The 26701-nt window shown below is 37.5% G+C and overlaps 1 protein-coding gene across 2 annotated transcripts in view; it reads right to left on the bottom strand.

Annotated features, from left to right (window-relative positions):
- Positions 1–26701, bottom strand: part of KCNH5 (potassium voltage-gated channel subfamily H member 5) — a 313865-nt gene that overhangs the window by 110587 nt on the left and 176577 nt on the right. For both annotated transcript variants that reach the window (XM_082734149.1, XM_082734150.1), the window contains exon 8: positions 573–772. In XM_082734149.1, the coding sequence (XP_082590275.1) occupies positions 573–772 (200 nt within the window). The remainder of the gene's footprint in view (positions 1–572; positions 773–26701) is intronic.

Raw genomic sequence — 26701 nt, 5'->3', positions numbered from 1 at the left:
GATGGGAAAAATTAGAAGAGATTTCATGAAAAGATAAGCTAGAACTTAGAGACGCCCGGTGACTGGGGAGGTGGTATCCACTTTATAGATCTGTGTAAGGAAAAGAAGAAAATACAGAATTGTATGTTCCTTTGTAAACATGTGTGAGAGAGGGGAGAGATTTAAATGGAGGGCTCACTTTTATCCTTTATAAGCAAGGACATTTCTTTCTAAATTTAAAATGGGCAAAAAGTCAAAGAAGAAATCAAGAATAAGACTGGCCAGGAGAGAGGGCAGCAGAGCTAGTTTTAGAGGAATGTAGGAAATTACTCTGGTAACAAGTGTTTTAGGGAAAGGGAGTAATTAGTGGTTTTCAGAAACCACAATTTCTAAATTGATGATTAACGGTTGAGTGCTTTGCATCTCCTAAGCACTCAATACATACTACGATTGATTGCTAAGTCACTTATGAAAAACAGCATAACATTTACAAAGCCATTATACCAGCAATACCTGAGTGGGAAAGCTACAGGCATCTGAAGATCCCACTGAGATGGAAAATAAATGACCACAACAATAATAATAACCCTTACCTTCTCTGTGTCAATGCCTTTGGACATGGACCACGTTGAGACGATATAATCCATGACTCGTTCACTGAGGCCTTTGGGGACCTGATAGAGTTTGAGAAAGTCCCGCACATTATTCAGCATCTCATGGTATCGGTTGGTGTTGGCATACATTTGCTGGAAAATTGTGGTCACATTTCCAAAAATAGTTGCATAAAGAAGAGCTGGAAAAGAAGAAATAATGAAATTAAAACAAATATCCCAAGTGAAAAATAAGTATGAATATTTATTAATCAATGAATTGTTTGACAGAGATGCTTTTATAAACTCTTAGAGAGTAATGCATGTTAATCCCTGAGAGGAGTGCCTGGAATTTGATATTCACTCAGTAAATGTTACCTTCAGTCTGAGAAACATGACTTCACAAATATGTGCCACCCCAGTCAGTATGGCAAAACAATGTGGCAAACTCAGCTTCCTAAAGATGAGATAAGCCAGAGTTATAATCTGCCTAAGGAATTCTAGCCTTATGACTAGAGATATCCTGCTGCCTTGTCCTCCTGAATGAAGCCTAATCAATTTACATTTTCCAGGGATTGAAGATCCAGTTTAGAAATGTATGCTCTTTTTCACTGCTTGATTGTTTTAGCTTTTTGGAATACTTCTCTGCTAATAAATATTTTTAAGAGAACATCAGAAATATAGGGAATAAAGACAAATTAAAGAGTTCTATTTTTTTTTAAATAAAAAAACAGGGTTGGAATAAAGAGCTAACTTAAAACTTTGCACGTGCCTGACAATTCCAGTTGTTAAACTCATGTTTAATATCACGTTTAGGGACAACCTGGGGGGCTCACTCAGTTAAGTCTCTCTGCCTTTGGCTCAGGTCATGATCTCAGGGTCCTGGGATCGAGCCCCCCATCAGGCTCTCTGCTCTATGGGGAGTTTGCTTCTCCCTCTGCCTCTGGCCCTCCCCTCCATTCATACGCTCACTTGCTCTCTCTCTGACTCAAATAAATAAATACAATCTTTAAAATAATAATATCATGTTTAATCCTAGCATTCTAAGTTTTTTGATTCCATCATTTTAAAGCCAACTTGCAGACCACTGTTATTTATCTACAGAGCCCTATGAATGCCGTAGAGTTTTTGATACCCATGACTGCTATCCTCTCCCTCAACCCATAATTCACCAAAACTTCTCTCTCCAGATGTGGTCAGGCTACCAATGTTGACCTCATCTTGTAAAAGCTTTTAAAAACAAGTGAGTTCAGCTCAGACTCAATGTACCTCCAATTCTACCCACCCACCCTATCCTGTCCCTTTGGTTCCATTCCTTGCTTGGCAGCAAGCCCTTTTGAAAAGGGGCAGTATTTTATTCCCCTTAATATTCATAAACACAGTATTTAGCAATCACATACATTCCATAAGCATTTCACAAATAAGTGGAGTATCACCAGGGGTCACTTCCATTCTGCATCCTCCAAGCATTTGAAAAATGACTTCTCTAAACTGAGTACAGTCTGGCTCATTTTGCAGTTTCATCAGTAGTACAAAGTCAAGCTAGTAAAGCAACTTCAGAACCTTAATCTATCTTCAGAAGCCATTCATTTTTTTAAGAACAGTTGTTGTCTGAATACAACGACTTATAAATTCACAACAGAAAGTTGTCATTTTATAAGCATTTACTTGGGGTTCTTTTGCTTTGTTTTTTTTGTTTGTTTGTTTGTTTGTTTGTCTTTTGGGGGTTTTTTGCTGTTATTTAGGAATTCTGATGCCATTTCAGAGCAATTTTTAAGACCAATGATATTTTGTTAAAACTGGGTAGGAACAAGGCAACCTCCTCAGGTCCTCTCCTTCTTTAGGAGCTTTGTACTATCACTTCACTATGGCTCAATAAACCTTCCATGCTAAAAAAGCAAAAAACAAAAAACAAATCAAAAAAGCTGAGTAGGAACACTATAGCCCTGACATTTCTCAACTGGGAATTAATTAATTAATTAATTTATACATTCATTTATTTCCAGTGTTGTTAACATGCAGTTATATTAGTTCCTGGGGTAAACAGAGTGACTCAACAATCCTATACATTACTCTGTGCTCCTGAAAATATATGTGCTCTTAATCCCCTTCTCCTGTTTCACCCATTCCCCCACCCACTGCCTCTCTAGTAACCATCAGTTTGCTTCTTCTCTATAGTTCAAAGTCTGTTTTTTGGTTTGTCTCTTTTTTTCCTTTGTTCATTCATTTTGTTTCTTAAATTCCACATACGAGTGAAATCATATGGTATTTGTCTTTCTCTAACTGACTTATTTCACTTAGCATTATACTCCATCCATGTTGGTGCCGGTGGCAAGATGGACCTTTAAATCTTTGAACATTTATATTTAAAAACAAAAACCGAAAAAGTAAGTAATCACAGATTTAACATCTTTATTCCATCATTGTTGGTATTAGGAAAGACAAATGTAAACAAATTAATGGCAGACGAATCATATAACAAAATATGGAAGTTTTCACTTTCAGAGAAGAGAAATAAAGAGAATTTATGTCATTAAGATAATGAGCACTTCAGAATTTACTGAAATAATGCTATAATCATTTTTTTAATAGTGTTCAGCTATTATCAGCTGTCAATAAATATCACAGAAATACATATTATTTTGACATGTTCATCTTATTTGGCTCTCTAAAATGTTTGCAATATGCTGTATTTGCCAAAGTGTCTTACAACTGCCTTTTAGTCTTACAAATTACCACACATTTCATCTTTTTGGGTACATTAAATATGCACACATTCTGCTCATATAAAAAGTTTAAGCCCTAAAACATGAATAAAACTGCTACAGTATTAAAAGTATGCAGCATTAATAAATGAAGAATATAATCAATATCCCATTAAGTTTGGCATATTATAAAGATAGCCACTTCTGCTTCCCATTTTCATGGGTGTGTGGCTGCTTACACTAGGTAAGACTTAACAAGGTCAGAATTTAAGGTAAGACATTCAATTGTATGTATTTATATTTAAAAAATTTTTTTTATATTGAAGTTGCCAAAAAACTGTAGAAAGTTCACATGTACCCACATGCAGCTTCTCGCAGTGATGACATCTTACACAACTAAAGTCATTTATCAAAACCAGGGAATTGAAAATGGCACAATGCAATTAATGAGACTATTGCTCTTACTCACATTTCACCACTGTTTCATATGCACTCATTTTGGGGGGTATATAATGTTATAAAATTTTAAAAATTTATCATATAAATATCACATAAGATATCGTATATCACACACACCTGTGTAATACACCTATATCTTTGAAAAGAGAAACTACTAATTCCTTAAAAATATTTTTAATGCTTAGGACTAGCATACATTTCAAAAAGCATAGTAAGAGCAAGCACAACACTGCTTCCCGCCACAGTCTGTGTTACCAGGATTAACGCGCACACATCTGTGTTGTGTTGTGTGTGTTTGCCAAAATGTCTATTCTGTTTTAAGTAGGCCCCACACCCAGTGTGAAGCCCAGTGTGGGGCCCGAACTCACAACCCCGAGATCAAGACCTGAGATGAGATCAAGCCTCGGACACTTAACCCACTGAGCCACCCAGGCACTTCCCGAAATGTCTATTTTTTAATAGCCCTTATATTTGATCGCAATGTGGCTATCATTGATTAATCTTTTCTTTTTTATTTTATAGTACTATTCTAATCCCTTGCAGGACCTTTGATCCTCCCTCGCATTCTGCCCCGATTAGGACACAACAGATTACCCCAAAAGGTTTTCATACCTGAATCTTTAAAAACTGTTTGGGGTCTTATTTTGGGGAGGGAGGAGCAGTATTTAATACCGGTGGGAACAGCATTTTTGCTTCTATTGATTTCCTCTAATTCTTTTAAACTGAAGTACAGTTGACACGCAATGTTACATTAGTTTCAGGTATAGAATATAGTGATTCCTAGGTCTATATGTTATGCTGCATCCCATCTGCCACCATACAATGCTATTACAATACCAGTGACTATATTCTTTATGCTGTAACGTTCATTCTGTGATTTAACCATTCCTTAACTCGAAGCCTGTATCTCTCACTCCCCTTCATCCTTTTTGCCTATTCCCCTGCCCTGTCCCCTCTGGCAGCCATCAGTTTGTTCTTTGTGTTTATGCATCTGTTTCTTCTTTTTTTTTCTTTGTTCATCTGTTTTGGTTTTTTAGATTCCACATATAAGTGAAATCATTTGGTATTTGTCTCTGACTTATTTCACCTAGCTGAGTAATATTTCATTATACACTCACCATCATCTTTATCCATTTGTCTATGGAAAGACGCTTGGTCTGCTTCCATGTTTTGGCTACTGTAAATAATGCAATAAACAGAGGGGTGCATACATGTTTTCAAATTAGTGTTTTTTGCTTGATTTGGGTAAATAAATATCCAGTAGTGGAATTACTGGGTCATATGGTAGTTCTATTTTAATTTTTTGAGAAACCTACATACTGTTTTCACCACAGTGCCTGGGCCAATTTATATTTCCGACAACAGTGCACAAGGGTCCCTTTTCTCTACATCCTCACCAACACTTGTTATTTGTTGCCTTTTTGATTCTAGTAAATAGGCACATGTTTTATGAGAGAGGGCATAGGACAGAATACACAATAATGAAGGAAACTGACCTCAACAGAAACTATCTCTATACTACTAATTCTCAAAGACCTCTCCGCCAAATTACAGACACACAATAGCCATTCGAGTTAAACATATCCAAGAAAGAACTGCTAATTTACAACACCCTCTTTCCAATAACCAAATGTACTTTTTATCTCAGTGAACTGCAAAGTTACACCAGTTGCTCAGACCCAAAGCTACAGAGTCATCCTTCAATTCAATTTTTTGATGCTTCTCCTATACCTAATCCATCAACAATTCCTGCTGGCGCTACCTTCAGAACAGAGCCTCAGTTCAGTCACTGCTCACCACCTTTACTAGCCTCTTTGCATTGTCTTCCTGAGCACGTGCTTTTCTACCGATTCACTGGGTATCTACGGGCCAGTTACTGTCTAGGATTTGATTTCTTCACTTAAAACTTTAAAGAGAATCTTCACAAAAGGATTGTGTTAAATGAGATAACTCAAATATAACAGTTTTAAAAAGAGAATCCAAAAGGGAGCAAGCCTCCATGAAATGTTATCTCTCAGCATCCACACCACCATCATCATCATCACCACTATCACCATCATCACCATCATCATCATCACACCATCACCATCATCACCACCATCACCATCATCACCACCATCATCATCACCACCACCATCATCATCACCATCACCACCACCACCACCACCACCACCACCACCATCATCATCATCAATAGAGCTAGCAAACAATTTTTCACACAGTAGAAAGGATGATCTTTTTTAAAGAAATAATGAAATAATCATGGCCCTCCTCTATTTAAAACCTTTCCATCACAGGAATTAAATCCAACTTGGTGATGGTCCACGGACACTTATAATCAGAGCACTACCTCCCTCACTGATCATAACTTTCCACTTGCCTTCACTCCCTCTGCTCCAGTCAGATGAACCCTCTTGGTGCTTCTCAAACATTCCACAGTTATTAACGCTTCAGCACACTTTCACTAACTGTCCCCTCTGCCTGGAACACTGTTCTCCAAGATCTTCACCGGGTCTATTTTCTTTTTTTTTTTTTAATAAATTAATTTATTTATTTTCAGAAAAACAGTATTATTTTTTCACCACACCCAGTGCTCCATGCAATCCGTGCCCTCCATAATACCCACCACCCAGTACCCCAACCTCCCACCACCACCCCCCGCCACTTCAAACCCCTCAGATTGTTGTTTGGAGTCCATAGTCTCTCATGGTTCACCTCCCCTTCCAGTTTCTCCCAACTCTATTCTCCTCTCTAACACCCCTTGTCCTCCATGCTATTTGTTATGCTCCACAAATAAGTGAGACCATATGATAATTGACTCTCTCTGCTTGACTTATTTCACTCAGCATAATCTCTTCCAGTCCCGTCCATGTTGCTACAGAAGTTGGGTATTCATCCTTTCTGATGGAGGCATAATACTCCATAGTGTATATGGACCACATCTTCCTTATCCATTCGTCCGTTGAAGGGCATCTTGGTTCTTTCCACAGTTTGGCGACCGTGGCCATTGCTGCTATAAACATTGGGTACAGATGGCCCTTCTTTCCACAACATCTGTATCTTTGGGGTAAATACCCAGTAGTGCAATGGCAGGGTCATAGGGAAGTTCTATTTTTAATTTCTTGAGGAATCTCCACACTGTTCTCCAAAGAGGCTGAACCAACCTGCATTCCCACCAACAGTGTAAGAGGGTTCCCCTTTTTCCACATCTTCTCCAACACATGTTGTTTCCTGTTTTGTTAATTTTGGCCATTCTAACTGGTGTAAGGTGATATCTCAATGTGGTTTTAATTTGAATCTCCTGGTCTATTTTCTCTCCTCATTCAGGTATCTGCTTAAAAACCAGCTCACCCCAGAGGGCCTCCATGACTACCTTTCTAAATATTGCCTCTCTCAAAGATCAATCTCCATTACCTTACTACTCCTAAGTTCCTAATCTTATTTATCATTTTATTATTTATTTATTTACTCATTTACTTACTTATCTATCTTCCCCATTAGAAATGCAAATTCCATGAGTGCAGGCATAGGCTTTGTCCTTTTTTGCTTACTGCTGTTTTTCAGGCCTTGTCTTTTGTGCTCCTTACTGTATTTCTAGAACACAAACCAAGTTCTGGAACATAGTAAGTGTTCAAGTATTTTTTCCAGTATATTCACACACCAAAAATCCTAAGAAACAGTTTTTCAGAAACACCCTTTTTGCTAATCAAAGTCTCACCCCTGGTGATACAAAAACACAGAAGGACTAGACATTATTAACGTGAGTAGGACAAGTTAGAACCTGAGGAGTCACGTGCCCTGGCTACATTAAGATAATAAATAAATTGGAGAAGACACATTATCATTCATCAAACATGAATGCCCACACTTGGCCTGGCCAGTTTTGTAGAGGCCTGTTACATAAATTTACCCTTTGAATGCAATGCTATATAGTCCATTTACCTACTTTACTAAAAATAACCAGGCTAATTTAGTAAAACTTGATAAGCCCCTTTTTATATGCACTTCCATAGCCTTTCAGGCTTAAGACAACTTTAGACAACTTTTGCAAGCTTATCATAGTTAAAGCCTTGGTAATTCTAGCATACAGATGGGTAATTATCTTAAAAGTTTTATATTTTCTTATTCACACATAGAAATTACGTTGAAGATAGTTATGGTAGATTAAAGATGGCCACAAATATCTGATACCTCTTCCACTGACAGGCAGGGTCTACATCCTTGCCCTTGAATCCAGGAATCTCATGTCTGACCGATAGAATATAGTTACTATGCACATTTGCCCACATATGGACCCCAGCCTTAAGAAACTAGAAACTTCTGGGGCACCTGGGTGGTTCAGTGGGTTAAGCCTCTGCCTTCGGCTCAGGTTATGATCTCGGGGTCCTGGGATCGAGTCCCACATCAGGCTCTCTGCTCAGCGGGGGAGCCTGCTTCCCCCTCTTTCTCTCTGCCTGCCTCTCTGCCTACTTGTGATCTCTGTCTGTTGAATAAATAAATTTTAAAAATCTTAAAAAAAAAAAAAAAAGAAACTAGAAATTTCCAATTCCTTGCTGTTGGGACACCTGCTTTTGGAAGGTAGCTTCCATGTTGTGAGGAAGCCCAGGCATTCTTCTAGAGAGGCCTACATGAAGAGCAATCAAGGCACCTAGCCAGTAGCCATAGCTGTGCTCCCAGCTAAGCACTGGTCTTAAACTGAACTATTTAAAATATTGATATGAGAAGACATTTCTGGTAACACATAAGGCTACATAGGTGATTCAATAATCACTTTCCTTTCTATTTCTATTTACATTTAATAATGATAGTTAAGATATGAAGGAGAGTCTGGTTGGCTAGTCAGCTGAGCATCTGACTTGATTTTGGCTCAGATCATGATCTCAGGGTCCATGAAATCAAGCCCTGCCTTGGTCTCCATGCTGACTGCTTGGGATTCTCTCTGTCTCTGCCCCTTCCCCTGCATGTGCACTCTCCTCTGCACCTGCATGCTTGCTCTCTCTCAAAATAAATAAATAACATATTTTTAAAACATTATAAGGGGCACCTGGGTGGCTCAGTCAGTTAACTGCCTGCTTTCGACTCAGGTCATGATCCCAGAGTCCTGGGATCGAGCCCCACACGGAGCTCCCTGCTCAGCAGGGAGCTTGCTTCTCCCTCTCCCACTCCCCCTGCTTGTGTTCCCTCTCTTGCTGTCTCTCTGTCAAATAAATAAATAAAATCTTTTTTAAAAAATTATAAAAGCTATGAGGTAAAATGTTCTAGCAGTCTATAACTATGTGTGCAGCACACAGCTTGACAACATCAGCTAACCAGCCAGGTCTGTGGCTGAGCCAACTAAGAAGTGGATTTTCCAGACCCATTCAAGCCACCCCAGCTGATACCACATGGACCAGAAATAAGTCACGCCCTCCTATCTATCCATAAATTAGAATCAAGAGTAAAATAAGTAGCTGTCTTTATTTTAAGCTGCTAAGTTTGATTAGTTATACAACTAAAACAATTTAAACCTTAATAAAACAGATTGATTCTCAACAGGATAAAGAACCTGGGGGTAAGGGGGAGTGAGAGCCTTATGATGTACTTCAGAGCTCAATAGTATATTTTAGGAGATAGTTTTAAGATATTTAATATACTTTATATTTTCAAATTCTGAAACACTGTTTTTATAATATAAATATTAATATCATGATTGTTAATGTTTTCAAAAGGAGGCATAGATTAAAAGATTGAATAATTCCATTATCACTAATCACAGATTTCATTTTCCATTCAACATTGTTGAAATCAGTAGATATTTATTGAACACCTATTTTATACCAGCCACTACACTAGCCACCAAGGAAATGATGATAAATATACAGATGTAATTCCTGCTCTAAAGTAGTAGCACTATTTTCTATAGAAAAGTATAGTCTTTAATTCTCCCAAATCATGTTCTTTGAAAGAAGCCTAATGATTCTTTCCTTTTCCTAGTTTACAAAAATTCACAAATAAACTTACAGCCAGTCCAAGTATATATACTAAAATTAGTTTATTTTTCATGGTTAAATAATTTGCAAAGTCAAACAAAAATCTATGTTTAGCAAATTAATTGTAACTCAGCTTCCACTCTCAGGAGTTGCTCATGAAAACAGATTAAAGGATGTTATCTGGGTCTCTGAAAGGAATTACATTCTCCAGTTAATTCATTTTGTTTGCTCCTTAGGTCAAGCTATATCCATTCATCTCATTAATGATCTGTACTTTTTAGACTTTTTGTGACTGTTCATGGTAACACCCAACATTTACTTTACCTAATTACTTTCTTATAATTCTTGGCAAGTAAATATTGGCCTTAAAATGAACAATTTAAAATGTTGCTATGAAAATGCATTTCTGGTAACCTTTAAACCAAGTAGGTGGTTTAACCATCATTTCCTTTCTATTTACATTCACTAAAGTCCACTTTGATAATGATATTTAAAACGTAGAAGGAAAATGTTCCATCAATCTCTGATTTTATGGGTAGTTCCCAGACTGTTAAACATATGAAATGGCTCCTGTTGGTCTTGGAACAAAGTGAAGAAGCTAATCTTCAGAAACCTATGGTTTCCAAGTCTTACTCACCTTCCAGCTCTCTCATAATGGCTCCTGGTTTCCCTGAATGCTCTTTTGCAATGACCCCTATATGTAGGCACTCTCCAGGCATCTGTTCATGAGCAGATATTTTTTCTCTTCCAATCTTCACTTAATCTATGCCCTGTTCCACCTAGTACCCGAAATGCCAATTATCCAGTTAGAAATGAATCTTATTACTTTATGTTAAATATTAAAAACTATTTAATATACGATCTCTCAAAGAGATATTAGAATTTTGAAGAAAGGAAGTCCAGTTAATACAATGAATTGATTAAATCATTATTTGAATTAAATGCTAACTATTGCAATGAGTTGGGATGCAGAGGGACAGTTTTTAGAACTTAGCAAATTATAGCATCATATTGGACAGACTGCACAAGTTTATGAATGATCCCATGAGCACCATAAAAACTGACTACATCAAAATCGTCTCAATAATTACATGGCAATGATTATTGATATTATTTCCTATATTCCCTAAAGAGTCACTTAATTTTATGAAATTAATACATAATAACAGAAACCTCTGTTAAGCAATTACTAATGTAACATCAAAGATGGAAGAAAAGGGAGGGAGATGAATGGAAAGATGTAAGGAGATTGTCCATTCAGAAGAATTCCAAGAAATTAAAGTTCAAGGAAAAAGAAAGAATCAAAGGATCAAAATAGCTTGATCTTCACTTTTATCTTTCTGTGATAGTTATTCTATATTTTATGCTAAGTAACTTCATTTTCTTTTTCCTTCTAATCCAGCAAAATTCATTTAAACTCCAATAAAATTAGTACATTTACCTTGATTATATAGCTATAGAAGTTTCTGTAACTTTGATAAAGACTAACTGGAAAATAGAGAAAAAAGACTCTGAAGTAAGAGGAGTGATTATAATAGGTTTGATAATAATAGATGCTCACTGAATAGTGACCTCATCATTTCAGATTCATTTGTTGTGAATCAAAGAATAGTTCCTAAAAAGTACCAAAATATATCAGGCAACCAGAGACAACCAAACGTTAGAGTTATCTTTAAAGGCCCCAGCTCCCCAGCTCCCTTCTAGGGCCCATCTCTTCCCTCTCTTTGATCTACCTACCAGTACCCTGAGCCCTCCCCTTCCAGGGGCCTACCTCATTGCTTAGAACATCACAGCCTCCTGGCTGGTGCATTGCTCAGCTAATGCAAAGGTGACATTAGTCTCTCTCTCTCTCTCTCTCTCTCTCTCTCACACACACACACACACACACACACACACACACACACACACAAAACTTCAGAGGGAGCTGTCTCAGGTACTAAACACCATCTCAAGCAAAGGCACTGCTAGATCTGCCATCCTTGAGACACTGGTCATTCTTGTTATATTTCTCAGAAATTCTAAAGCCATCTTAGAAAGTGACAGAGGAAGAAGAAATGTGAGGAGGTTTGGAAATCAAAAGCACACAGACAGAGATTGCACAGTCACTTAGACATGCCTGAAGGTTAAGGAGATACTTTTATTTTGACATTATTTTTCAAAAATCATAGTTAGAAAGACTACAGCTTTAGCTGAGTATAAACGACCAAAGGAAAATAAGATGTGTTCATTTCAGGTGATGTCAAGGCAGGTAGAGATCAGCATAAACACAAAAGGCAGAACACCAACTTGGAAAAGATAGCATAATGAACCTTTTTATTTTCTGTGTCTAAAAATTGCTACTGTTTTGGTTTCTAGGAACATCTGAAAGTATAAACTACATTTTAGAAGTTACTTAACTAATAATATGTGTTTTTAGTACTTCTGTTTTGTTTCCAATATTTTTTTTTCCTCTGTTAAGTTAGGAGAAGGCACATTTTCTCCTCTCTCATCTCTACACACACACACACACACACACACACAGAGAGTTCAATTATGCTCTGATCTGATGAATAGATAATAATGATATAAGTTGTATTCTTCAGGATATTTATAAATTCTTATACTTTATCTTTCTTTTTAAAAAATCTTTAAAACACAAAAAAGGAAACTATACTGGTTCAGACTATAGCAGTTCCATGATTCTGATACAAGAATTTTCCAGTGCCCCTCAAATTATGGAATGCCAAGATCAACCTGTTTTACTTAGCTGTTAGTCCACTTTTATAAGCTACAGGAAGAAAAAAGAGAAAATGAAGTGAATTCAGAATGGTATAATTAAGGTGAAAATGCAATTTCTTTTATTTATGGCTCTTCTTGGTTTATTCTGTACTAGATACACATTGTAGTTGCTTTACAGTAGTCTTCACTTTTCAATAATGATATCTGCAAGTCATTCTTGTCATCCTTAGCATCAGAATACAAAAATAAACAATAAGTAGAGAAAACCATAAAATCACCTACTCTTTCTATGTATCTATGATGTGGGTGTTACTATTATGCTTACATTAAGATGGAAGCACCAGATATAGTATTTGAATACTGTTAAAATACCTTATTGGCAAAACACAAGTATTATTGATCCAAGATCCAAAAGTGAAGCGGCACTACCAGCAACCTGAGGGTTCCTAAGAACAGTACCTGTGGGACTGCCAAGAGCTCCTCATATCCTCTTGAAACCTGTCTTCTTGCTGACCCTCCATACAACTCGTTCTTCCTTCCAAATCTTTGTTCATGTGACTCCCCCATGGTGGCTTTCAAAATATGACCACAAATTTTTTCCATCTTGTAATGCACATGTCTTTGCACTGAGACTATGGCTTCTCTACCATAGGTGGAATCTATTTCCTTTACTCTGGGCTGGCTTTGTGACTTCCAGTAGAAGGTGGCATAGATGATATCATGATATCATGCAACTTTGCTTTCAATTGACAGGTATACATAGAAATGTTGATAGTTGCTATATCTGGGCAATAGAATTTGTGGCGATTTTTGTGTTCCTTACACTAGTTTACTTTTAAGTGTTTACAATAAGCATATACCATTTTTACAAAAAGGATAAGTTGTTTACGTTTTTAGAAAAGACAGAGCTATAAATCTCTTTAAAGGACAATTAGGTCAGTTTCCAGGTGACATTTTCATGAAAAGTCATTAAAAACCCGAGACTAATGGTGATAGCAAATCTTCACTTTGTGCTTACTATGAGCCATATATAAGTTATCTCATCAAATTCACACAATCACCCTAAGTTACTATTTTATCCTCATTGTAAACATAAGAAAACAAATTCAGGAAATTAATCTGCCCAAAGTTAGGTCAGAGCTTCAGTCTCAGTAACTACACAACCTAACACCCTTATCAGCTTTAATGTTGATATTGCAAATAATAATCACCCTATCCCATAGTAGACCTCTTATAGCCAATGTTAGCTGTTTACTAATCATTGATCTGACCAAAAGTTCTTAAATAGGAACAGCAGATCTCCAAGAAACAAATACTCCCAGGGTCTACATTATAGGTCAAGTAGAAACAGGATGTGCCCCTTAAGTGAGATGTACCCATCACTAAACTAGGATATGCTTACATGAATACAGACAAGAAACCCTTAAATCTGCTATGGTTGCCACAAAACCCAAATGCTCTTTTAGTGCAGCAGAAAACAAAATTTATTGATTAATATCTCTGTAACATAAAAGGAAAATTCTAGTTTGTGTTGCTTATGCTTATTCACTATTACAAAGTGTAAAGATACACTATTACATACTAAGATACATACTGATACTAATTAGGCATTAATCTTTATTTTGACAGAATTAAAAATTCAAGAAACTGGATATACACTTAACTGATGAAATGGAATTTCTAACCTGTGAATCTTAGAAGCAAAATATCCAGGGGACCTGAGCAATACAATCTTACACTTACAGTCTGCCCATCATCAGCCTCATTCTGTACACTCTGGAATGTATCTTAAATGTACTTTAAATATCCTTTGATCCCCCATCACAATCTAGTTTAGATGCTCTGTCATCTCTTTGCAATGACTGTAATGACCTTCAGCTAGACTCTTCCTTCTATTTTTCTCAATTATTAGGGTCAGCCCAGCTGAACTCAGCAATAAATAATATATTTTATCAGCCATCTCTGAACCCTTTCTTTAAAGAAGTGGGTACAGTAACTTGTCCAGTCTAGAAATCTTGTCACTATACTCCTGTTTCCCTTCCATGTGGAAACTACATTAACACCAAGTCTCCAAGCCAGATAATAGCACTTTGGGTGGCGGAGTGAAGCCTTTCATTCTGGAGCTTGGAAGGGAGATAAGATATCGTACATTTCTTTATGTGGCCATTTTCTCCCTATGTCATCCATATAATCTATAGACCCTTTACATGGTAGAGATACAAAGTTATAATTTTCAAAAGTAAAACTGAGCAATTTTATGAGGCAGATATTTTGATCAAGGTTACCACTGCTGTTCAGTTGGTTAAGAGTCTGTCTCTTGATTGGCTCAGCTCATGATCTCAGGGTTGTGAAATCGAGCCCCACACTTTGATCTGCCCTGGGCATGGAGCCTGCTTAAAATTCTCTCTTTCCCTCTCCCTCTGCCCTTTCCCCACAATTCTCCCACTTAAAAAAAAAAAAAAAAAAAGAGCACCCTTGCTGTTCTCTGGTCTGTTGTTGGCTCCTCTCTCTTTAAGAGTCCTTTATGAAATCAGTTGCTAAGAGTTTTTCATTCTACCTTCAGAAGAACTCTTACAGCTTCCTTCTGTTAACATCTCTAAAGCCAGTCTTGTCATCCCCTGGCTAGTTTAACCACACAACCTCCTACCTGCTCTCCTTTATCTCTGGTCTCCATTATACAACAGTATAAGGACACCTGGCAAAATCTCCTAAAATATTAAAATTTGTGATCCTGTTTTCCTCCTTAAAAATATTTAGTATATGCACATAGTCTATTAGGTAAAGGCACTCTGAAAGAAATGGTAGGATCTCGACAATGGGAAAAAGTATCTATCTGCCAGACTCAGTACTTTTTTTTCCCCCCACAAGTTACTTTATTTAACACTTCCCCACCTAGACTCTGAGTTGCTTAGAGTTAGAAACTATATCCTTGGGGCATCTGGGTGGCTCAGTGGGTTAAAGCCTCTGCCTTCGGCTTGGGTCATGATTCCAGGGTCCTGGGATTGAGCCCCACATCAGGCTCTCTGCTCAGCGGGGAGCCTGCTTCCACCCCCCCATCTCTACCTGCCTCTGCCTACTTGTGATCTCTCTCTCTGTCAAATAAATAAATAAAATCTTTAAAAAAAGAAAGAAACTATATCTTGACTTTTTTTCAAAGCAAGTCAGAGTTTTGCCTAGCAAATGAATAAATGAAAGTTAATTTAGTCTTCTATAAATAAAGGGACGTGAGGATTTCTCTATGTGATTATAGCAAAACATGAGAATGGCTGTATCTCCCGCTGCCTATACAGAGCATGAACAATCTTACTACTTATGAGAATTTCATGCAATGCATAGCAAACACTTCATCAAAGGCAAGGCATTATAATCCCTGAATGAATGTATTTTTTAAGCCTTTTAATCCAGGGCCAGTATCCTCTATTTCCTTCAGAATCCTCAATAATAACTAGATATTCTTCAACAAAGTGTGTGACCGACAAAAGTTGCTGACGAAGGTGAAACAGTTCCAGCATGGGAGGGACTCCATCCCTTGTTTGATGAAATACTACAAGCTTGTCAAAACTTTTAAGAATGGTATTTTAGCTATTTTATTAATATAATTAGCCCCCCCATCCTGGCCATGGGTGGCCATGATATGCATGAACATATCAAGCACACATGTATTAAGTGCTTACAGTATGTAAACACAATGCCAGTACCTATGGGAGATACAGACATGTGCAATTCTGTACACATATTTTAAATGTTTAAATTAACATCAAAACCAATTTGGTTATAAAATTGTGTTCAGGAATGATTATGAATGTTCTCATATTTCTTAAAAACGTTCTTCAGCAAGGTGTCAGAAATCTGACGAAATATCAACACACTAAGAATCCTGATCATTAAATAATAATACATTTGGCAAAATGCTCTGGAATAAGGTGAAAATGGAGGAGGGTGACCTTACTTTTCTACTGAGATCATTCTACATTAACATCACAGGTTAGTTAACCTCATCATCACTGACTTAACACTGCCCTAGACAACTCTCATTATTCTCTTCCTTTTTTTTTTTTTTTTGACCTCCTATCTGTGGGTTTTATTAACATATAATGTATTATTTGTTTCAGGGGTACAGGTCTGTGATTCATCAGTCTTACACAACTCACAGCACTCACCATAGCACATACACTCCCCAGTGTCCATCACCCAACCACCCCATCCCTCCTGCCCCCTCAGCAACCCTCAATTTATACTCTCTTCTTTTTAAATAGCACTATCTCCTTCACTTTTAGGACACACTGTTCCTCTCCTGGCTCTTGTCTCCTCCCTTATCGAAGCTGTCTGCCCAATTAATCATTGAAACCAACACATTCTGAGAGTAAAAGAGGGCACTCTCAATAGTTATGCGGGGACAACAGGCTTTAGTAGAACTGGGACGACAATGGGTCACTCCATTCTTATTCCAATTCCTCCTCCTATCGTCCCTCCCCTCATTATAAGAAACAAGGTATACAGGCTTCTGATAGACTTTTGCATCAGAACTCACTCCTTGAGGAAGACTGGCCATTCATGGGATCAACTAGCATCTAATCCAGATGGTTTTCATGCCCTACCATCTCATGTTGCAAGTGCCTACACACATCACTTTATTTGAACAAATATATCTCTGAAACGGCCTAGTGTGTTGACTAAAAGGAATCATGTTGTGTTCTCCTAGCCTAGAATATTCTCCCAAATCTCTTTTTACTGTCATCTAAATGGACATAAAGTATAAAACCAAGGCTCTAGAAGCTGAAACCCCTACATTCTCTTTTTGCTGGGACTATATACAGATTAATTTAGCTGACCCTGAGAATTTAAAATGAACAATATTTCAAAAAGGTATGAGTGACATGAGAAAATTCTGTCTAGAGAAGGCAAAATAACTTATAAGGTGGAAGGAATTTGATTTGATGGAGCAGTCCGGAATTTGCAAACCATATTCTTTTGAACACTATAATTCTCTATGACTTTAACAGATGTTTGTCTAAAAAAAAAATAGTTTCTGGATCAAATAAGTTTTCTATTAGCTCTCTGAGAGCCCCAATTCACATTAGCATATCACAATGCTCATTAACATATCAAAAGCTCTGAGAAGCCTTGCAGTAAAGACACCATTTTTCATAGTTGTTTGTTCTTGGAACCCTTTTTATTCATTAAAACCTTAGGAACATTTTGCAGATCTCCATGGAAAACCGTTTCACAGTCCCTGCAGTAGGCAGGAGGGAGCAGGTGCAGGCACTGGAGTGGATGAGAGACGGTTGCCACAGTCCCAGAATGCTAACACAGGCCAGCAATGAGGAACCCATTCTAGCAAATCTAAAAACTGGTGGTGCTACGTCAACCAGTGTCACAGACACATGTAAAGAAGGAAGCAATTATGGTAGGTAATGTTTATCTGAAGGAAAATCAAGAGGAGTGCTAGCTAGGTGGTGAGGCCACACTTGGATTTGATTTAAAAATGATGCAGGCAGGGGTGCCTGGGTGGCTCAGTGGGTTAAAGCCTCTGCCTTCAGCTCAGATCATGATCCCAGAGTCCTGGGATTGAGCCCCACATCGGGCTCTTTGCTCAGTAGGGAGCCTGCTTCCTCCTCTCTCTCTGCCTGTCTCTCTGCCTACTTGCCTACTACTGTCTGTCAAATAAATAAATAAAATCTTTAAAAAAAAAAAAATGATCCAGGCAGGGGTGCCTGGGTGGCTCAGTGGGTTAAGCCTCTGCCTTCAGCTCAGGTCATGATCCCAGGGTGCTGGGATCCAGCCCCAGATGGGGCTCTCTGCTCAGCGGGGAACCTTTTTCCTCCTCTCTCTCTGCCTGCCTCTCTGCCTACTTGTGATCTCTCTGTCCAATAAATAAATAAAAATCTTAAAAAAAAAAAAAATGATCCAGGCAGTGGTAGAGAGCAAGCTGAGGGGTGAGTATAGGTGAGTTGGCAGGGCTTGTTGCTCTCTCTTGCCAGAGCTGCAGGGTTTGTAGGCAGACTCTCTGTGTTCCCCTACCACTGTTTTGTGGGTCTCAAAGTGACATTCTCCCATGGAGTCTGAAGTCAGTGTTTGATGAATAAAGAGTAAAATGCTACTGAAAAAGCTTGCTCTTGGAGGTGTAGACAGTTTACACTGAAGGGTGAAAGTGACTAAAGACAGGTGAACAAGCCAGCAAGTTGGGAACCATCTCTGTGAAGAAGAAATTAAGAGGACCTGAAACAGAGGCACCTGGGTGACTCAGTGAGTTAAGCCTCTGCCTTCGGCTCAGGTCATGATCCCAGGGTCCTGGGATGGAGCCCCACATCCAGCTCTCTGCTCAGCAGGGAGCCTGCTTCCCTTCCTCTCTCTCTGCCTGCCTCTCTGCCTACTTGTGATCTCTGTCTGTCAAATAAATAAATAAAATCTTAAAAAAAAAAAATAGAGTACCTGAAACAGAGCATGGGCTGGTAAATAGAGGAACCAACCAAGCAAAGACATGAGGAAGAATCAGCAAGACAGAATGCCCTAAGTCAGTGGACCCATCCATACTTAGTTATGTCCTTGCAGTCTTGGGGGCCTGGGAAGGGTCTGCCCTATCTTGGCACTCTGCATATTCAGTGTGTATGATCTTCCTTTATGTTGACCGGTACCTTCCCGAATCTTTTTGAGAATCACTTCAGTTGTGTGCATTTAGCTTCCCTCTACATATAAAGTGTAAATTTTGCTGTAAACAAGAAAACATATTTTCCATGAGTTGTGAATTTCTCAGGAGAACCTTGTTCATTGCTTGGAGCAATAAATATAATGATGTGAAAGGTGAACTGAGTCGAACATGCATTATAAACATGTATTTTATCTATAAGAGAGCACCTCACTGACTTACTTTAAAGATAAATTCCCACCCTGTGTTTAAACTGGACTGGGTTTTTCTTTTAAAGACTCATCACGAAGAGACTATCATGTATAAGACAATCATGTCATCATCCAATGAAAGGAACAGATCCATGTGATGATGTATGAAGACATGAAAATAATCCATCATGAAACAGAATATATTACTCCACTTACAATTTCTGGGAAGTATGATTTGTAGAAACTTTGAGTATTCCAGCGAGGGAAAATTTCCACCCTCAGCCTATTCATTAGTTGCTGGCTGAAATGTAAAACTTAGTTAATTGCCTATAATGAATGCAGCCAATACAAACTTATTAGGTCAACAGAAATGGCATTGGTTTAGTGGGTTCCAAGGGCTTTAATTCTTGATTTGATAAAATTATCCTCATCTTTCTAATTTGCAAGACTGTGTACCCCATGAAGCATTGTGCAGCCCCGGAAACATGACATGATATATTACTAAATGTCTTCTCTATCTCCCACATTACTAGGTTTCATTCTTTCCTAATAACACTCGGTACCAAATGTTCACCTTTTCAATAAATCATTACTGCCAAGGTCTGACGTGTATGGAATAAAGCCATACCAAGTTCATTTTACTGGGCACATCACTGTGGCATAAATGTCAACTATAATAAGCATGTGATGAAAAAGATCTTCAGGGCTCTTGTCAGGTAGTACATAACCTGACAGTAGGTTAAAATTGAGCATTTACATGAAGAGGCTGGGTGACTGCGGCTGACAGCTGTCATTAACAATGTGAAGAAGAAGAATTATGCCACCTAAGATCTCCCAGCGTTCACAATTTATAGATGCTTTCACATTCCCATTTAACCCTTCTAACAAACATGGGATTGGGCATTATTCCCCACTTATGGGTGAGAAATATGTCTCTTCTCCCCTTACATGTTGCCACTGCCCTGATTCAGACACTCAGCATCTCTCCGCTGAATGACCGCCGCAGCCTCCTGACTGACACACTTGCCAACGATCATGTTCCAGCCATAAGAACTGAATAATACTGGGAATACTGGGCTTCTCTGGGAGGATAAAAGAACCTGAAAACTCAGTTGCTTAACAACAACCAATTTTTACTTTTTGTTCACAACTTTGGGGTGGATGGGATCACACAACATTACGTTGTTTGAATGCCTAATTTATGGACCTATAATGTGGCTCCTAATGAATAAAAAAATGCCTTTTGCAATTCTTTCAGTTATTAGGAGCACTCATATGATTTATCTGAAAATGAGAACTATACACAAAGCAGAGATACAAGCACATGTCAGTAAGTTCTACACCCTTGAGCACTCGGTAAAATGTGAGTTGTTCAATTGACTAACTCATAGACAGTACATTTGGGAAGAATGATTGTTTAATGATTCTGTGCTTTAATTGCATTAGTTATTGTTTGGAGGCACTTAAGAAATCAATTATTTTTACTTTTCTGAAAAGATCTGGAGTAAAAGAAAATAATAAAATTCTGTAACCATTTATCATAAATGCCCCAAATCCTCTCAGTATTTTTCTCCAGATGAAAGAATCAGGCAGCAGGGTATAAAAGAAACTGGAAATGAGAGCAGACCTTAGATATTACAAGTCACATGGAGTGACAATCACCAGTCTGCTGCTGATACACACAAAGTGATTTCTGTGTATGCATAGGTCAAACAATGGTTCATGTTCCAATGGCTGATCTGGTTCTAGCTTCCTATGTCTAATTAGGAACCCAGGCTTCTAACATAACAGTATATTTTAGGGGCTTAATACCCACTAACTCTTAAGCATACAAGAGGCCTGAGAGACTTGAGTGCTGAAAATAATTTGTATTTAAAATAAACTTAAAATTCCTCCCATAGAAGTAAGAGCAGAGCATAAAGTTTAGCTCCTAGAACTTTATTCCTGAAGGAGTGAGGTTTTTGCTGGACATTTTGCTTGTGTATTTGTTAACACATAAGATTTAACTTCACAAGGAAGCTCATAATTAAAGCAACTGAGCACCCGTGTATAAATGTGCTTTTGCCTTTTAAACGGTTGGTAAGGTTAAGAGCATGGGATTTTGCATTCAGAATCTAAATTCAAATCCCAAAACTACCCCCAGAATAATCAGTAACCTTGGAAAAGTTATTTAATCTGAGTTTCTGTCTCTTCAATGAAAAAAAAAATCAGTAATAATAATAAACCTTGCCTGTATGTTTTTTGAAATAATTGAATGACATGACTCATATAAAATGGTCTGCACAGAGGTTGCCACATACAAAGCACTCAAGAAAACTAAGTTATAGCCAAGATATGGTGTGTACACATACATACACACACATGCATGCACATGCACAATGGAATATTACTCAGCCATAGAAAAGAAAGCAATCTTGCCACTTGCAACAACATAGATAGACCTAAAGGGTATTATGTTAAGTGAAACAAGTCAGACAGAGAAATACAAATACTGTATGATTTCACTTATATGTGGAATCTAAAAACCAGAGCAAATGAACAAACAGAAACAATCCCGTAAATACAGAGAACAAAGTGATGGTTGCCAGAGGGGAGTAAGCTGGGGGGATGGCCAAAATAGGTGAAGGGAATTCAGAGATACAAACTAACATAAATAACTTATAAATACATTGTATAATATACAAATATAAAATAAATAAGTTATGGAAACAAAAAGTACCAGATAGGGACTACAGTCAGTACTATGGTAATAATGTTGTATGGTGGCAGATGGTAACCATACCTATCATTTTGAACATAGAATAATGTATAGAATTATTGAATCACTGTGCTGTAGACCTGAAGCTAATATAACATGGTATATTAACTATGCTTCCACTTAAAAAATGAAAGTAAGCTATCGTTCTATCAGTAATACTGAAATCTTGCCAGCTTTCTATACATTGTTATATGGGAAATTTTAAATGTAACTTCAATATTATACTGGCTTATCCAAAGATTTTGCAAGTCAGAAAAACACTTCCTAGGCATTTTTTTTATGATAAGAATATGACTGCAGGTGATCAGTCAAATCTCAAATCCTAAAACTTTAGTAAGATTTGCTTGCTATTTTAAACACACTCTGGATTTCTTATACACTGTTCTTAAAAATAGACTATATAAGTACTTAATAAAGTGAATAACCATAAGATGACAAACTATCAAATATGCTTTTAAAATTATTGCTAGATGAAAGGCCAAAAGGCTAATTTAGACTACAAAGATTGTTTTCTATAATTCATGTTTCTCATTAAGTTTATCTTTGAACAATCTAAAATTATAGTACATATATTTAGGAACATTAAGAGCCTTCCTAAAAATGAAATCTGGTCTTCTGCTTCCAACCAAGATGTAGTAGCTGATAACAGCCATATCCTTCCATTATAAATAATGAGAAAAACAGACAAAATATATGAAACAACAGTTTTTAAAAGTTGGGAAGCAAACAGGACATAACTGTTTCCATGGGGGACAGGAAATAAGCAAGATGAGCCCCATCATTGACGACAGAATGAGGAGAGAAGGAAATTCAGGTTGATCAAGGTGATCAAGCTGAGCTGGTGAAATGGAGGTCAGAATTTGGGAAGGCTAAGGAGGCTAAAATTTTTGGGACAGTATCAGAAATGAATTTGACAAGCAAAGAAAGAAACTCCAGAAATCTACAGAAGTCCCCCTTGAGTCTGCCCGCACACTACAATGTATGGATAGGGTGATACTCCTTGAGTCCAAGCTAGAAATGGCTGGTGAACCTGTAGGCTGAACCAAGGTCTCATAAAGGGCTGTTCTAGATTTGTCTTTCAACCAGCCAGAGTGAAGGTACCTCATTGAATATGTAGGATATTCACTAGAAAACCCAGAAAAATCATGCCTTAGGTATGGGGATAGACTAGTAAAAGAGTAAAGGCAGGCCAATTGGTGGCTCAATTGGTTAAGCATCTTACTCTTGATTTCAGGTCAGGTCATCTCAGGGTCCTGAGATTGAGCCCTATGGTGTGCTCCTTGCTGGGTGTGGAGTCTGCATAAGATTCTCTCTCTACCTCTGCCCCTGGGCCATGTTTGTGCTCGCTCTCCCTCTCTCTCAAAAGAAATAAATTTTTTTATGAAAGGGTATTTTGGATTCATCTAACAAAGCTTTAATCCAATCAAGAAATGGGCAGAAGACATTTCTGCAAATAGGACAACCAAATGGCCAACAGACACATGAAAAAGTGCTCAACATCACTCAGCATCAGGGAATACAAATCAAAACCACAGTGAGATACCATCTCACACCAGTCAGAATGGTTAAAATTACCAAGTCAGGAAATGACAGGTGTTGGTGAGGATGCAGAGAAAGGGGAACCCTCCTACACTGTTGGTGGGAATACGACCTGGTGAAGCCACTCTGGGAAACAGTATGGAGTTGAAAAAGTTGAAAATAGAGCGACTCTAAGACCCAGCAATTGCACTTCTGGGTATTTACCACAAAGATACAAATAAAGTGATCCAAAGGGGCATGTGAACCCGAATGTTTATAGCAGCAAAGTCCACAATAGCAAACTATGGAAGGAGTCTTGATGTCCATCCACAGATGAATGGATAAAGAAGATATAGTGTGTGTGTGTGTGTGTGTGTGTGTGCGCGTGCGCGCGCGCGCGCAATGGAATACTATGCAGGCATCAAAAATTAAAACCTTGCCATTTGCAACGACGTGGTTGGAGCTAGAGGTTATTATGATAAGTGAAATAAGTCAAACAGAAAGATAATTATCATATGATCTCTCTGATGTGCGGAATTTAAGAGGCAGGGTGGGGTTTGTGGGAGGAAGGGAAGGAATAATGAAATAAGATGGGACCAGGCAGGGGGACAAACCATAAGAGACTCTTAATCTCAGGAAACAAACTAAGGGTTGCTGGGGCAGGGGCGGAGGGATGGGGTGGTTGGGTGATGGACATTGGGGAGGATATATGCTTTGGTGACTGCTGTGAATTGTGTAAGACTGATGATTCACAGACCCGTAACCCAGAAACAAATAATACATTATATGTTAATAAAGTAAAATAAAAATAAATAAATAAAATTTAAAACATAAAAATAAAAACAAGCCTTAAAGAGTCACTTGTGTTGAACACTGGGGGTTATAGGTAAATGATGAATCACTAAATTCTACTCCTGAAACCAACACTACACGATGTGTTAACTAACTAGAGTTTGAATAAGAATTTTAAACAAACAACAACAAAAAAAATTGGTGGCCAGTGATACATTTATAAAAGGATTAGAATGGGGAAAATTCAGTCACTATAGAGTCTCAGTTCACATTCTTCTGGAAGAAATAAGACCTGGACATGTCGAATTTGAAACACATGTGGGAGAAGAAGCAACAAAAGTCTGGAATAAGCTGAATGTACATTACTTCAAAAAATGAATCCAAGTATAGATAGCCTGAATAATGAGTATTTCTGACTTAAGGACTTGAGAAAGAAAGAGAATAACAAAGTTATTAAAATTAAAAAAAAAACTTCAGGAAAGGAAAGAGAAATTACTAAGTCAAAGATGCTAAAAGATCACCAATGGTCATTCAAAAGAAACTTCTAATTCTGACTCAGCCACTAGATACCTAGCAAATCTTTGCTTTTTGCCTTTGTCTTGTCACTGGAGAAACTTCTAAAACTGCCCTCTCTCCATATGTGAAACCTCTGTGTATCCTAAGTATCTAATAAAAACATTTTCTCAGAAAAAGGTTATTCCTAATCTCCCTGTCACAGAAAATTGTCACCTCTGTGTATGTTCTATTTACTCCTACTGTACATGGTGCTATCAGCGTGTTTCCCTTGCTTCATTAAACTCCTTTGTCATCCAGTAACATAAGATTTATCATGTGATGGGCCAATAGATCATAATAAATGTTTGTTGAATAAATGTATGAATTAACAACAAAACCAAGCCTTACGAGGATCAAGTTTAAATGCAAATTACTGAGCCATATAACAAAAGAATACTCAAAACTTGTTAAAGGAAGACAATGAAATCCATCAACAATATAATATTGACAATAACCAACATCTGATCAAAAATAATTAGTTACATAAGGAAAAAAACGTAACCCATAGACATGAAAAAAATTAGTCAATATAAACAGATCAAGAATTAACAGAGATGACAGAATTGGCATACAGGGACTTAAAACAGCTTTTATAAATATGCTTAAGGATTTAGCTAAAAATATGAGGATACAGTAAGGATAAAGGGAAGGTACACAAATAACCAGATGGAATTTGTAGAGATGGAATATATATAATATGGAATAAAATATTTACTGAAGAGGGCTTATAGTAGACTTAGATTGTATAAGAATGAAGAAAATTGGAAAGAATAAATACATAGGTAAATATAAAAGACGTTTTCCCATTTTTAAATTTATTTGAAAGGAAATTGTCCTTAAAGTAAAAACAATTTTATGTTGTAGAGTTCATAACATATGTAAAAGTAAAGTATATGATTAACGATAGCACACAAATAGTGGTAGGATAGAAACATACACTGTTGTAAGATTTTTACATTACATGTGAAGTGGTATAACATCATGTGAAGGTAAAAATATGATGATAAAGTAAATGTACATATTTAAAACCTTAAAGCCTCTATTAAAAATTAGAACAAAGAAATTTAGCTAATAAACCAATAGAACAATGAAACTGAATGTGAAAAGTACTCACTAAATATCAAAGCAGAAATAAAGGGAGAAAAGAAAAACAATAAAAACAAGAAGGAGGATAGTGGAAATAGACCTAACCATAGTGACAATGCATTAAAAGTAAAAGGCCAAACATTGTAATTAAAAAGTGGAGAATGTCAGATTAGATAAAAACACAAGACCTAACTATAAGATATGCACTTTTTTTTTTAAGATTTTATTTATTTATTTGACAGAGAGAGATCACAAGTAGGCAGAGAGGCAGGCAGAGAGAGAGAGAGAGAGGGAAGCAGGCTCCCCGCTGAGCAGAGAGCCCGATGCGGGACTCGATTCCAGGACCCTGAGATCATGACCTGAGCCGAAGGCAGTGGCTTAACCCACTGAGCCACCCAGGCGCCCCAAGATATGCACTTTTTTTTTTTTTTTTGGTGTTTACTACCCAATTTTACTGGCCTAAAAGTCTTTTATACAGTGTAAGATAATGACTTTTTTTTTAAGATTTTATTTATTCATTTGACACACAGAGACACAGTGAGAGAGAGGGAACACAAGCAGGGGGAGAGGGGGGCAGAGGGAGAAGCAGGCCTCCTGCCAAGCAGGGAGCCCCATGTGGGGCTCGATCTCAGGACCCCAGGATCATGACCTGAGCCAAAGGCAGATGCTTAACAACAGAGCCACTCAGGCACCCCAAGATAATACTATTTCTCCCTTCAAATTTCTAAGAAACAT

The sequence above is a fragment of the Mustela nivalis genome, assembly GCF_964662115.1.
Source record: "Mustela nivalis genome assembly, chromosome: 6".
Lineage (NCBI taxonomy): Eukaryota > Metazoa > Chordata > Mammalia > Carnivora > Mustelidae > Mustela > Mustela nivalis.
This window is presented reverse-complemented; position numbering and strand designations above follow the sequence as displayed.